Raw genomic sequence first — 13,422 nt, forward strand, 5'->3', positions numbered from 1 at the left:
GCGACTTCAATGCCAAATCCCGTAACTGGGGATGCCGCTCTACGGACAGTCGTGGAGAAGTCCTAGAAGAATGGGCGGCAGAAATAGGCCTCAGTCTGATAAACATAGGGAATGCATTTACTTGCGTTCGCGGGCAGGGGGGATCTGTGGTGGACCTAACGTTCGCCACCCCTGCTCTCGGTCGCAACATTACGAACTGGCGCGTCTTAGAAGGTGAGGAGACACTATCTGACCACGTCTACATAAGATTCGAGATTACTCGCTCCCAACCGCAATCAACCCACCGGGCAAATCGTTACACATTCCCGCGTTGGGCCCTGGCACAGCTTGATAGGGAAATGGCTAGCGATGCGTCCTTGATACAGGATTGGTGCTATGGCCCGCCACCTGATAATGTAGACGAGGCTGCAACCCGTTTCCGGGCTGCATTGACCGAGGTCTGCAACGCCTCGATGCCACGGGTGCGACACCCGCCCCCACGGAAAGGAGTTTACTGGTGGACCGAGGAAATAGCCTCTCTTCGTGCCACCTGTAACGCCTCACGCAGGGCGCTTACAAGGAGCCGCCGCAGAAGTAACCGTTCCCCAGAGGACGAAGCCCAACTGCGTGAAATTTATCTCCAGGATAAAAAGGCGCTGCAGTTGGCTATCAACATTTCAAAGGAACGATCTCGCGAAGAGATGTTGAAAGACCTAGATAGAGACCCGTGGGGGCGTCCTTATAAAACCGCTAGGAACAAATTCCGCACCATGACTGCCCCCATTTCAGAAACCCTAGACCCGCCACTTTTGGAGCGAGTAGTGTCTGGGTTGTTCCCTGATTGTGGACCACACACCCCCCCAGTCATGCACCCTTTACGCGCTCCCGTGTTTACTACTGCTCCACCCATCTCGGATGTGGAAATGGAGACAGCCATGGAACGCCTTAAAGGAAAGAGTAAGGCCCCTGGCCCTGATGGTATTCCCGGACGTGTAGTTTGGGTTGCCCTCCAGCACCTCGAGGGACGACTTCGGGACCTGTTCAACATGTCACTCAGCACAGGTAGATTCCCTAAGGTATGGAAAGAAGGCCGGCTCTGTCTGATTCCCAAGATTGGAAAACCTCCAGATTCACCCTCGGCATACAGGCCCATTGTGCTGCTTGACGAGGCGGGGAAATTACTTGAAAAAATAGTAGTATCTCGCCTTGTGAAGCACCTTGAGGAGACTGGCCCAAACCTGTCGAACGCTCAGTTCGGTTTTCGAGCCGGGCGCTCGACAACGGACGCAGTGATGGCCCTAAAAAACTACTCGGATGACGCATTGGAGATGGGAGATAGGGTTTTGGCAGTATCACTTGATATCGCCAATGCCTTCAACAGCCTACCCTTTTCTACTATCTTGGAGGCACTTCGCTTCCACGAAGTGCCCTCATATCTGGGGAGGCTGCTACAGGACTATCTCTGTGACAGAACGGTAGTCTATTTAGACATCGCCAAAGCTACGGTCAAAGTTAGGTCACGTCAGGTGGTGCAACTCAGCCAAAGAAAAAATTCATTTTGATCGCTAATGTCAGTTTGCAGCGAGTAACACAACCTCCCCGTCTGAAGGCCAGCGGCCGACTGCCGCCCGCACCCCGCGAAGGCCCCCTCAACAGCAAAACGTTCGGAATTTATCAAAAGTAAAATTTATGAATGAAAGTAATGTTCGATTGAAAAACGCAACGTGTCATTTAAAGATTAAAGAATTCTTAATCTGTTCGTGCAAAAATCTTTAAAATTAACGTAGCCGTTTGGGAGGAGTAGGGAATTGAAGTAAAAAATCGATGTCCCGTATTTATTTTTTTAATCCACAACAAAGAGACGTAGGAAAAATTCAAACGTGTCAAATGTAGTCCTTGAACTGTTGTATAACATATATTTTTTTCAACTATTTCTGTCCAGCAGTAAAAGAGGAGTAGGCTTTACAAAATGACCATTTCACGCGGATTGAGGACACTAATCGCCTTAAGGCCCGATTCGACCAAACTTTTATCCAAGAATAACTCCTGGTATAACTGGCACATTGATAGTTTGGGAAATATGTCAAAATTTCGAATAATTGATGATTTATTCGGAGATAAATATTCTCTTGTTAGGTCGAATCCACCCTAAATTAGTGGTATTAGGGTTAATACACTGGATCGCAAAGAAAAAGAGTCGGTTAAAAAAACTTCAATATCTTCAAAAATACCTGACCTACATTTAAGAAATAAAGACTAAATTATTTAAAGCTTCTTATTTTTAATCGATATGATATAAATAAAAATACGTAGTTTTTTCAGTCTATTTTGTTTCATCAAGCTAGGTCAGGCGCCTTTGAAGATACAAAAGATTTTTTAACCGAGCTTTTTTCTTCTTCTTCTTGTCGTGTCGAAAATAACAAACCTATACAGTGTCAGCCCAAAACTCCGCTACAAGAGTGGCCTTGTCAGCAGCATTAATTAAATCTTCCTGCGTGCAGTTGCTTGACCCTATTTCTTTGCGGTCCAGTGTAGAAACATAACTGTTATCCCTACTTAACACTAGGGCTTGTCAAAAAAGCTGGCAACCTTTCAGCAACCTTTTTTTTTTTTTTTTTTTTTTTTTTATCCACAACGAGGAAGCTCTTGGCCTTTTTAAGTTGTTAACCAGTTAAGCAAAGGTCAGCGTTCATCATCACTTGACCTACATGCATGTGCCTTTTATTATTACTTATTACTCTTATTCAATAGGTATGATTATACAATATTAATATACAGATTCAACACGCGACGTTGTCAATTCGTACCACAATGGGAATTAAGTGTCGACTTATAATGTTAGGTGCGGCTATTAATACAATAGGTTCATTTATATATTGAATGCAAATAAGACACTTTCCATCGTGACTCATTAGGATATTGATAAAATACCATGAGATACGTATATTAGTAGGTTAAGATCAAACCCATAATTTAATCGATTTTGAATATGGATTTATCGGTAGTTAATAATTAATACCTTAATTTTGTCATACCAAAAGTGTCACTAACAAGACGAAGCATTAGATGAATGTCGTAATACTTATTAGTCTAATATTGAGGGATGTAGTAGTGTCTTTTTGTTATATTTCTATTTGAACCCAGAATCTTTGAGTCAAAAGAATTAATCTAGGGACCACTATAACCATAACTTATACTTATCTTGTGTTTTCTGACAAAATTTTCCCTAAATTCAAAATCAAGCGTCTCTACTACTGCAGATTAAAGTCCCCTTGTCAGCTTTTTTTGTGCAATATTGGAATATTCTAATAATATTGCACAAAAAAGTAGGGGATATTAGAATATTGCTAATGGTAGACCATTAAACCCAAAAACTATTACGCTGATGTTCATTAATTAATTACCCAATGCTCATTAAGAAGTTGTTGACTGAAATAACAATAAATCCGAACTATAGAGCCATAACGCGTTCAATCAATCGCGTGCCTAGTTTCACTATCATTCAAGCAATGTTTTCATTTCCTCCACTTTAATAAGTGTGTTATTTACTTTATATAACTTTTGATTGATTTATTTTACTTTCATTTGTTTTGAGAAGCTGCCAGCATTAAATAATTTTGAAATTTTGTTTTCGAATGCAGAATTTTAATACATGGTACCTATCATGTAATGAGAAATAATTTATCATATTTGGGGTAAAATATTTCAAATTAAGCCCAATAATAGAAGTTAAACATTATATTTTTGTTAATTACTACATTAACTGCACCTACTGAACCGAGTCCAAAACAATTTTCTGTTCTATTCTAAAAATAGTATAAAAGTGAATGAACCTTCTTTTCCATTCAACCTTAGCCAAGAAGAAAAGTACTTTTATTACATACGAGTACGAGTACATACTTACTCGTACTATTTTATAAAAGTATCTTTGCAAATTATTTTCTTACACTACACGAGTAGGTATGTCTTATTTTTATGCGTCATGACAAATAAATGAAAAAAGTTCTGTAAGGCTAAGAAGAAGATAAAAGAGAAAGAGGTATGTCAAGAAAAAGTTACCTATAGAAATTGAAAGAAAAGGCAAGTGTTAGGACATAATTATGACGTTTTACAATAATTCATCAATAAAATAATTGAAGATGCTTTTATCTACTGACAAGAAGAAAGTTCATAAGTTATGAAAGAATATGCAAAAGTAACTCTGTTAATCTGTCTGTTACAGAGAATCGATTAAGATGAATATTTGGTATAGAGAGTTTTATATCCAGTAAAAAACAGGATAGATTTAATTTAGGTTTTGGAAGAGACACGCGCGCGATAAAGTCTTTCTACAATAGGCCGAAATTAAAGATACTATCTTAAGTAACAATTGTTACTTAAGTACCCTTGCGAAAGCAAGCGATGTCGTTGCTATGCAAACTAAAACTAAACATAAACAAATTGGTTATGTGACACACAAAGTTGGCGTTTGTTTTGGTTCTTCGGCCGACGAATGCGTACGCGCACGTTTGGAAAACAACGATGAATAACTGACACGAGGGCTATTGTTTCATAGCAAATGAATTTATAGCCACTAAGTATAGCTGTTGTGAAGGGGTTGGACTAGCCGACTCGAGATCCAAGTAACACGGGTTCGAATGCCACCGCGCTCGAATATTGTGGTGGGCCAGCTCGCATCACAAGCATTTTATTTAGTTTACCACGAGGGGCTAACGGGACTATTAGTAATTTATACAATACATATTACTAATAATATTTTAGAATAATGGAGAAGTTGAACTGAATTCTATTCGTATGCTTAAGAATGAAGGTCCAGGAATAGGATTAGAAGGTAACAGAAAAAAGCCTTAAAGAGAAAATTAATATCGACGGTTGTGGATTGCTAACTTCTTGCTTTGACTGAATAAAGATTAGTAAGAACAGTATGACTACAGCAATCAAATTGTTACCTTTATTTGAAGAGGAAAACATAGCACACTGACTTAAGAAAAAGTATTTTCCACAGGTAAATGATGTCACGAATAAAACTAATTTTAGTCAGGATATTCATGTATGAAAACCCTCATCATTAAGATATTACTAAACAAAAAACAACTTTGGTAAATCACATCTTTTTGTCATTTCTTGTGTCCAAAACTGTGCAAAAACTACATCTATAATTATGATTGTACATAAATGAAACAGTTTACACAATTCTAAGCAAATTTAGCAGTTACAGTAGAGTTAAGTTTACTTATTTCTTTTAAATAACAATTCTCTATCCAAATGAAAAAGTTCAGAACAAAAAATATTTCGCCTTGCGTCAAAGTGAACAATAAACTATTATTTAGTGATGTAATTACAAAGGTAGATAAATCTTTTGTTATAGGCAAAGAAAGGCAGTAGATTCACTTTTAATCACCTTTACTAAAGCATTTTCACCCGACTGCGCTAGAAGGAGGGTGATGTTTATCATAGACAGTTTTGATTAACACTAGAAAGGCCGCCGTCCCATTTTTGTCCCACTCGCGAGTTTGATCGTCTCTAATTTTTTTATTTTTCAACGAAAGTCCATGAAACTTTTTGACTTTTTCTGATTTATTGAATTTTATCATTTTTTAATGTTTTTGATAATATAACATTAAAAGAATTTTTTTTAAAATCGGTTTTACCTAGAAGCGCCACTGGGTCAATTTTGTCCCACCCTGGTATTTGCCACAATAATTCGATGAAGAGTCCTTTTTTCGAGGAGATACGAAAGTGGAGAGGTGAGGAGAGTTTAGGTGACTCGTAACAATGCAGAAATGTAAATATATTGTTCTATTTTTTGCTGTGACTTCACTCGTGAGAAATTAAGTTTATCATAGAAAGACCTAATTTCTTGACACTTATCGTTGCTTTTTGACCAAATAACTGAATATTATTCTAAATTATAGCGTATTTTATGTTATTCTGAAGAATTAACAATAAAACTGCAAAGTTTTATTAAGATCGGCTTAGTATTTTTTGCGTAAAAGAGTGAAATAACATCCGTCGATCTAACCATGAATCCATACTCACTTAGTTCAAGTTCCAGGCATATATCCACCCATTCATCCTTCCTATCCATTCATCAGTCCATCCATCCTTCAATTCATCAATATTTATTAACTTTTACATTTATAATATTAGTAGGAAGGTGGCTTCTAGACATAAGCCAGTTCATACATTGTATGATTTGATACATTTTTAAAATGTGTGACTTATAAAATTTTGAAGATTAAACGTACATACTTTTCATTGTATTTGGTAAAAACTTCATTTTTGTGTACAGATAACAGAAAAATAACCATACCTATAGAAATTCCTAAACACATAGTATACCAGAGAGACAAAAAACCATACAAAAAAACTTTGTGCAAAATGTGCACTATTATTTGTAAGATATTTATTTTTTGTTTAAAAATAATAATGACTAGTTAATGTAGTAATTTCATTATTTAAATACAGTATAACACCATGTAATATGTGACTATTTTTAAATGAAACCAAAAATATCTGACTTTTAATAATTCAAAATTAAAATTGAATACTTTTATATTTTTAAAGAAATAAGTACATATTGATTTAAATACATAGATAAACTTTTTTTAAGGATACTCTACAAATAGATTTAAACATAATATTCATGTCTAAAACTAAACAATGTTACAAAATACATGCTGGGACAAAATTGACCCAGCGGCGCTTTTAGGGGGGTCGTAATCTTCGGCACTTCTAGTGTTAATAATTATAATTCATCAAACCAGAAAAAGTGATTGTGTGATACGTTTGGAGAAACAAAATTCATTCATTTTCCCCAACCTATCAGGCCAGCATAGAAAATTTAAAAAGATAGATAGATAGAAGTTTAGAAAGATAAATCAGTGAGAGTGTACTCCTACAGTGGATGCTGAGTTACCTGATGATGAAAAACAGTATTTGAACGAGATTAAATTAACACATAGGCCTCAAAAGTAAACTTAAGTGATCTATCAACACACAGCTCAAACCACTGGACGGATCGGGCTGAAATTTGGCATGCAGGTAGATGTTATGACGTAGGCATCCGCTAAGAAAGGATTATACGAAACTTCACCCCTAAGGGGGTAAAACGGAATCCACGCGTACGAAGTCGCGGGCGGCTGCTAGTCTCATTATAATACAGGCTATTTTGCAACAAACTATACTACTGTATAGTCTGATGTGATGTCGACTCTACATTCTATCCTTGGCGCATGAAATAAGGTTCATTTTCCCGGGATTACCGATCCTTACTGATTTGTGGCAGTTCCTTATCCAGTCAGTGAGATGAAATAGTTTTGCACCACTGAGCTGCGGGTACCGTTGTTTTTTGCCTCACTATTACGTTTTCAATATAAGTGGCCGGTGTAGTTACCCGTGATTATGCCACAGCGAAAATACAACAAACATTCCACCAGCTCGCACTAAGCGTTTCGACGATTCGTTTATAATGCGAACAGCTAGGGACTGGAATTCGCTGCCTGCTGCTGTATTTCCTGAACACTATAATCCGGGCGTTTTCAAGGCGAGAGTGAATAGGCACTTACAGGGCAGATATGTACCATCCTAGACTGATTCTCACTTAACACCAGGTGCGATTGCGGTCAAATACCTGCCTTGGCTAGCATAAAAAAAAAATAAAACAAACAGCCACCGCAAATCTAAAAAAAATCAGCAAAACGAGAGTTATTTAGTTGAGTTTAACTCCAAATTCAAATTCAAATTATTTATTTGCTCAAAAAATACAACATAGATGTAAAAATCAATTTGTAATTAATAAATTCAAGTGGTCATTTTAACTGAAATACAAATTGATCTTGCGTCTTGGCTATAGAAACCTTCAGTAAGAATAAAAGGCCAAGTATTTTTTTTAATTTGGATTTTTTTTAAATATGAAGCTGTAACTTCATGAAATGATACTGACAGCACGTTTTTACGAAACAACGTATTAGAATTTTCTTTAGAGATTGAGAGTGTATTGCATTGAAGGTATATTTTTTAGCTTAATTTCAGTCCACATGATTTATAGGCACGATAACCGAACGGTGAAGGTGTCGGATTGGCCGACTCGAGATCCGAGGAACGCGGGTTCGAATACCACCGCCGCTTGACTATTGTGGTGAGCCCACTCGTAACTCAAGCTTATTTAGCTTAACACGAGGGGCTAATGGGACTATTAGTAATTTGGGTAATACAAATTGCTAATAATCTTTAAAAAAATATCGCTAAAGATGGCCGTATTAACCCACTTGTTACTAGCGTTCTTTTAAAATAACGCTAGTTTTTACATTAATATTTTTACTAATGTGGGTAGTGAAAACAATTTTTATATGCAACATTTGAAAGATGAGGTGTGTCGCAGTACTGTCCAAGTCTTATAAGTACACTGACTTAAATAACTATAAAGTTTTGGACCGATTGTTTTGAGATAAATTTATCATGACTGATTTAAGGTAGCCTAAGTGATAGAAAAAGTTAATTCCGTAACAAGTGGGTTAATGACCTGGCTGTTCTCACTTAATTTTAACGTCTTGTTGTCTACTTGTCTACGATTATGTTGACTACATAATGATGAGAGATGATTCCGACAATTTGTTCTTTACTGGGAAAAAATATTTTTGTACCGCACGTTACTTTTTTGAAACGTGAAACTTAGACTAAGTTGCACCACCTTATTTTAACCGTAACAATATCAATAACCGGCGCTTTTTGTTTGACGTTTGACAGATTTTTTACTTTTGTCAAAGTTAAAGTAAAACGGTGCAACTCAGCCTTAATGTACATCAGCTTAGTTCTTTCAAATTGTGATCTGCAAGCTCACGTTAATATTTTAGAGTGCTATAAAACATTTTTGTAACTCCAGTTATTTTATCTTAATGGCTTTCATGATTTCGTACTTTTACAACATTTATTTTATGTATTAATGCAACTGATATGCTCCAGATATCATGTCCTCGAGACGCTTATTCATTTCAACTAATCTGAGACGATCGTTTAAAAATGAATAAAAAGTATTATACTAAAGTTTAAATTATTGAAGTCAAGCTAATACAATAATTGTAACCAAATTATTTGGTTAATTAGACACAACACAATTTCAAAAATACACGCTTAAATTAGTGTCGTCAATGATTTTTTTTATCAATAATGTAATTTTACAAAATAAATACATCGAGTGTTCCCAGACCTGGCCATAAACAAAATAAGAAGAAAAAGTTCATCGAATGTCATTCAAACTACAAAACAAATGACTGTCGAATTGTTTGTTGCTTGAGTTTCACAAACATGAATGAGTCTGACTATGAAATAGAAATGAATCAGCTGTTCAAATAAAAGTGTCATAAGAGCACTATCGTCATAAACTGTACGAATAATAAAAGCGTAAAGAAAAATCTAAAGCGTAAAGATGATTGGAAGATACGTAGATTAATTCAATGAATAATAGTTAACTACTTTTATAAACTTACTTTTTGTGTGAACATCTTGTGATGCACCTATTCAGTAAACCGATGACCTGATGAAGATTGTGGGAAGCGCCTGAATGCGTGCAGCATAGGGCCAGATAACACATTTTTTAAAGGAAACCTTGGCCCAAATGTGGACGTCTTTCGACTCTAGAGTAGGAGGAACATTGAACTTCTTAATATTTTTAAATAAACTACTTGAAAAAATCGAACTGCCTAAGGCGGGTATCGAACCCACGACCTTTCGTTTGCCGGGCGACTGCTCTTCGAACTGAGCTACTTAGACACTGGATGAACCTGTCGAAGGTCGTGGGTTCGATTCCCGCCTTAGACAGTTTGATTTTTTCAAGCTCTTTATTAGCCCCGTTTCTAATAAAAAGTTACACTGTTGTTGAACACTGTTTTAAAATGACATTTTCATACTAAACGTCACTTTAAAACACTGTTCAACGACCGTGTAAGTTTTATTAGTAAGGGGATAAAAATGTAGTTTGGGAAGCGATTCTATTCGAGAAATTTCAATAATACATTTGTTGCAGACATTAAAATCAACATGCGACTGCATAAAAACGCAGCTATGCACGATATCAGTGTCGCTAACCCTATTCAACTCGGCCCGACTGCCCCGAGAAGCGTTCAGGTACGGAGCAGTTCCGTACCTGGTGATCTACTCGTTCTGGCTGCTCGTGGTTGGTCTGCCAGCGGTGTTACTACAGCTGGCCATGGGACAACTGAGCCAGCAAGATCCTGTGGGTGTTTGGAGGGCTGTTCCGATATTGAGAGGTGAGGTTTAACCTAGTCAGGGTTGCACCATATTATAATACGAACTATAACAATAAACCGGTGTTTTTTTAATGCAGTTTGACAGATTTCTGACGTTTGTTAAAGTTAAAGTAAGATGGTGCAACTCTGCCTTATTTTTCACAAAAAAAAGATGGATAAAACTGTTTTTTTCAAATTACTTTCACAAAGAAATATTTACAAAAATACTTTTTAACTAGCAACCTATATGTGTTTGTCTAAGACTGAAAAAAAGATAACTAACTAGCCTAAATTTTTTACTATCCAAATTACTTTTTTAAATAAACAGCTACTGAAATAGCTGGTTTACAAAAATTATACCGTTAGCAGAATCAGATCAACTGGCAACGTGATGACGATTTTCTTCAACGGATTTTAATCTTTAAGCCTTAGTAATAATACCCATTGAGGTTTGACGTAACTATTATAGAATTGTTACTTTCTTAGCAATTAGAGTCGCTTCTCAAACTAAATTTGCTGCCTACGGCGGGACTCGAACCCACAACCTTCCGCTTGCCGGGCGACTGCTTTTTCAACTTCCCGGGTTCGAATCCCATCTTAGGCAGTTCAATTTTTTCAAGTTGTTTATTTAAAACTATTATAGAAGTTTATAAGACATCAAAGATGAATTTTTAATTGATACTTGAGGCGGACTTAATAGCATATTCCCATTCCTAAGGGCATTATCTGCCAGTTAACCTTCGAGTTAACAGAAAAAGATTGAAAATCAACTACCAATGTCGCTAAAAATTAAGTTACAGTTTTGCGTGTGTGATATTGTACGTATAAATTATGCAATAAGTATCTGACATTTATATATAATTTTTTTTATTCCATTCCAGGTGTCGGCCATTTAAAAGTGATGACGTCATTCCTGTGCTGCGTGTATACGGTGATGTATGTGGCCCTATCGCTGGCCTACTTGATATGGATCGGGAAGGGCTCGTTCCCTTTGAAGGACTGCACTCGCCTCCATATTACTCCGGTTAGTGCATTTTTATTTATTTTTTAGATTAATAAACCTATGTTTGTCACCTGTCATCCACTTTTCAATGGAGAGAAGTCGAATCTTAACTTCGAACTCCTCCTATGTTCTTCTGATTAATTTCGTTGCGTGTCCAATGACAGTTTAACTTTCCCCCGGGACAAACTTGACCTTCACCGGTTGGGTTTTTATTGGCGGTCAAGCTGTAGATCCTGGCTACACAGGAGTTGCAGCGGTGGGAATAAGAGGTGGGAATAGTCCCGTATTAGAAATTGGCAAACGAATAGGTTGACTAACATAGGCCAACATGAGAGAATAAATTTTATAATAATACATTACATTAACTTAAAATGACTTAAAAACTAAAATTTAAAAATTACTAATGATAAAAACTATTTACAAAATAAAAAATACTTCACCCCCAGCGCCGCAGTCGGGAATGGTGCCCAAAAGGCTGGCAGCATTGCCACGTTGAATGGCCAGGCTAATTCTCTGACCAAAATAGCTGCCAGCCTTTTGATCACCGGTCACCTCGGTGAGCCTCTTTGCCAGTTCCTTATAAAAGGAACGAGCGCTTGGACCCCATGGTCCCATAGTCTCAACCCCAAACGGCAAAAATATATAACTCTCATTGAGAGCTGCATATTTGCGCCGCTTGGAGCACTCAGCCGAGGCCGCCGCCGCGCCTGCGGCAAGGGAGGTACCTCCTGTATGAGACGGAGCAAGCGTATCCGCGCATGTTGCGTCCCACACAAGAGGACGTCCCTGCTTCCAGGGAATGAGCGTCATGCCGTCAGGTCTCTTGCCGTCGTCACGGAATATGCCGTTAGGCTCTAAAACTGCTGGCACATTGACGGCGACAAGAGCTCTGCGGATGACGTCATTGATGCAGGCGTGTCGGGAGACTCGACCAGCGCTCATTTGGCATGAGAGGCCATGGTGTCCTAACTCACCGACGCGAGTACCGCAACGACAGCCAACATTATAAAAATGATACTCAAAATTCAAGTAAAGATTATTTTGTAATGGATGATCCACAGAATCGTATATTACTTTAAGGCGTAAAGCTAAAATTCAACCTGTAAAATACTTTAAATCGAGTTTTGTTTTTCTGTAGAGTCAAGTAACACCTCTACCCGCTAAGGCCGTTGTTACAATAATATTGTAGGTAGCCTGGTAGGACTTATCACATTCTTATTATATTTTTGAGTATTGAAGCTTGAGTTATCTTATACTAGTGACCTGCTAAGTATACATATAAACCTTCCTCTTGCATCACTTTATCTATTAAATAAAACTGGATCAAAATCCCTTACGTAGTTTTAAAGATCTAATCATACATAGGGACAGACAGCGAAAAGCGACCTTGTTTTATACTACGTATGTAGTGATTTAATACAGGCTGTGATTGACTACACTTTTCATGGATACGTCATTAATAATGCACTTAAATAATCTAGTTTTGTGTTTTTTTCAATCAACTATTTCTGAGATAAGTAACTAAACAAATTGACAGATTGATGTCAATCAATCACATCGTATAATATTGTGTGAGAGTGCAAAATAATTGACATGATTTTCACATAAATCAACACATCACATAACAATAAAGATCATAAAATTTCATCCGCGAACGTAACAACACTGAAATCACTTAAATTATCAGAATCCTAAAAAAATATCATTTTTATTTAGGTTTAGTTAATTTAGCTGTTACATTATTTAACTTATTTTCTCTTAAATAATTGAATTAAATAACATAATTACTTAATTACATTAGTTAAGACGTTTTAAAAATAATGTTTTCGATAATTATGATCTAATTTTATTGTGAGATAAACCTAAATTATTAATGTTGTTGTTTTTCAGCGCGGCTATGAAAACAAGATGAACGCGTCGGAATGTTTTCAGTAAGTTTATTATTATTAATAACTTTTTTTTAAAGTGACCGTATTATTTTAAATTTATTAATTTTAAGCGTAATCAGTTGCTTGGAAAGATTTTTATTCTCTAAACGAAGATTTTTATTTTTAAGTAGTTTTTATTCGTGATATTTTATGTTTATTAATGACTCAAATATAAGATTTCACTTAAAAATACTGCTTCAAATTTCATATTTAGTTAAATGCGTTAATTTACCTTTTTATAATTTTTTTTCATTTAAGATATTAC

The 13,422-nt window shown here is 36.5% G+C and overlaps 1 protein-coding gene across 2 annotated transcripts in view; it reads left to right on the plus strand.

Annotated features, from left to right (window-relative positions):
- LOC114359298 (sodium-dependent nutrient amino acid transporter 1) overlaps positions 1-13,422 on the plus strand; it is a 29,529-nt gene that overhangs the window by 10,436 nt on the left and 5,671 nt on the right. For both annotated transcript variants that reach the window (XM_028313625.1, XM_028313626.1), the window contains exons 2-4: positions 10,004-10,247; positions 11,108-11,250; positions 13,120-13,160. In XM_028313625.1, coding sequence (XP_028169426.1) covers positions 10,004-10,247; positions 11,108-11,250; positions 13,120-13,160 — 428 coding nt within the window. The remainder of the gene's footprint in view (positions 1-10,003; positions 10,248-11,107; positions 11,251-13,119; positions 13,161-13,422) is intronic.

This window comes from Ostrinia furnacalis, unplaced genomic scaffold (assembly GCF_004193835.3).
Source record: "Ostrinia furnacalis isolate ACB-3 unplaced genomic scaffold, ASM419383v2 OfSCF4295, whole genome shotgun sequence".
In the NCBI taxonomy this organism is placed as follows: Eukaryota; Metazoa; Arthropoda; class Insecta; order Lepidoptera; family Crambidae; genus Ostrinia; species Ostrinia furnacalis.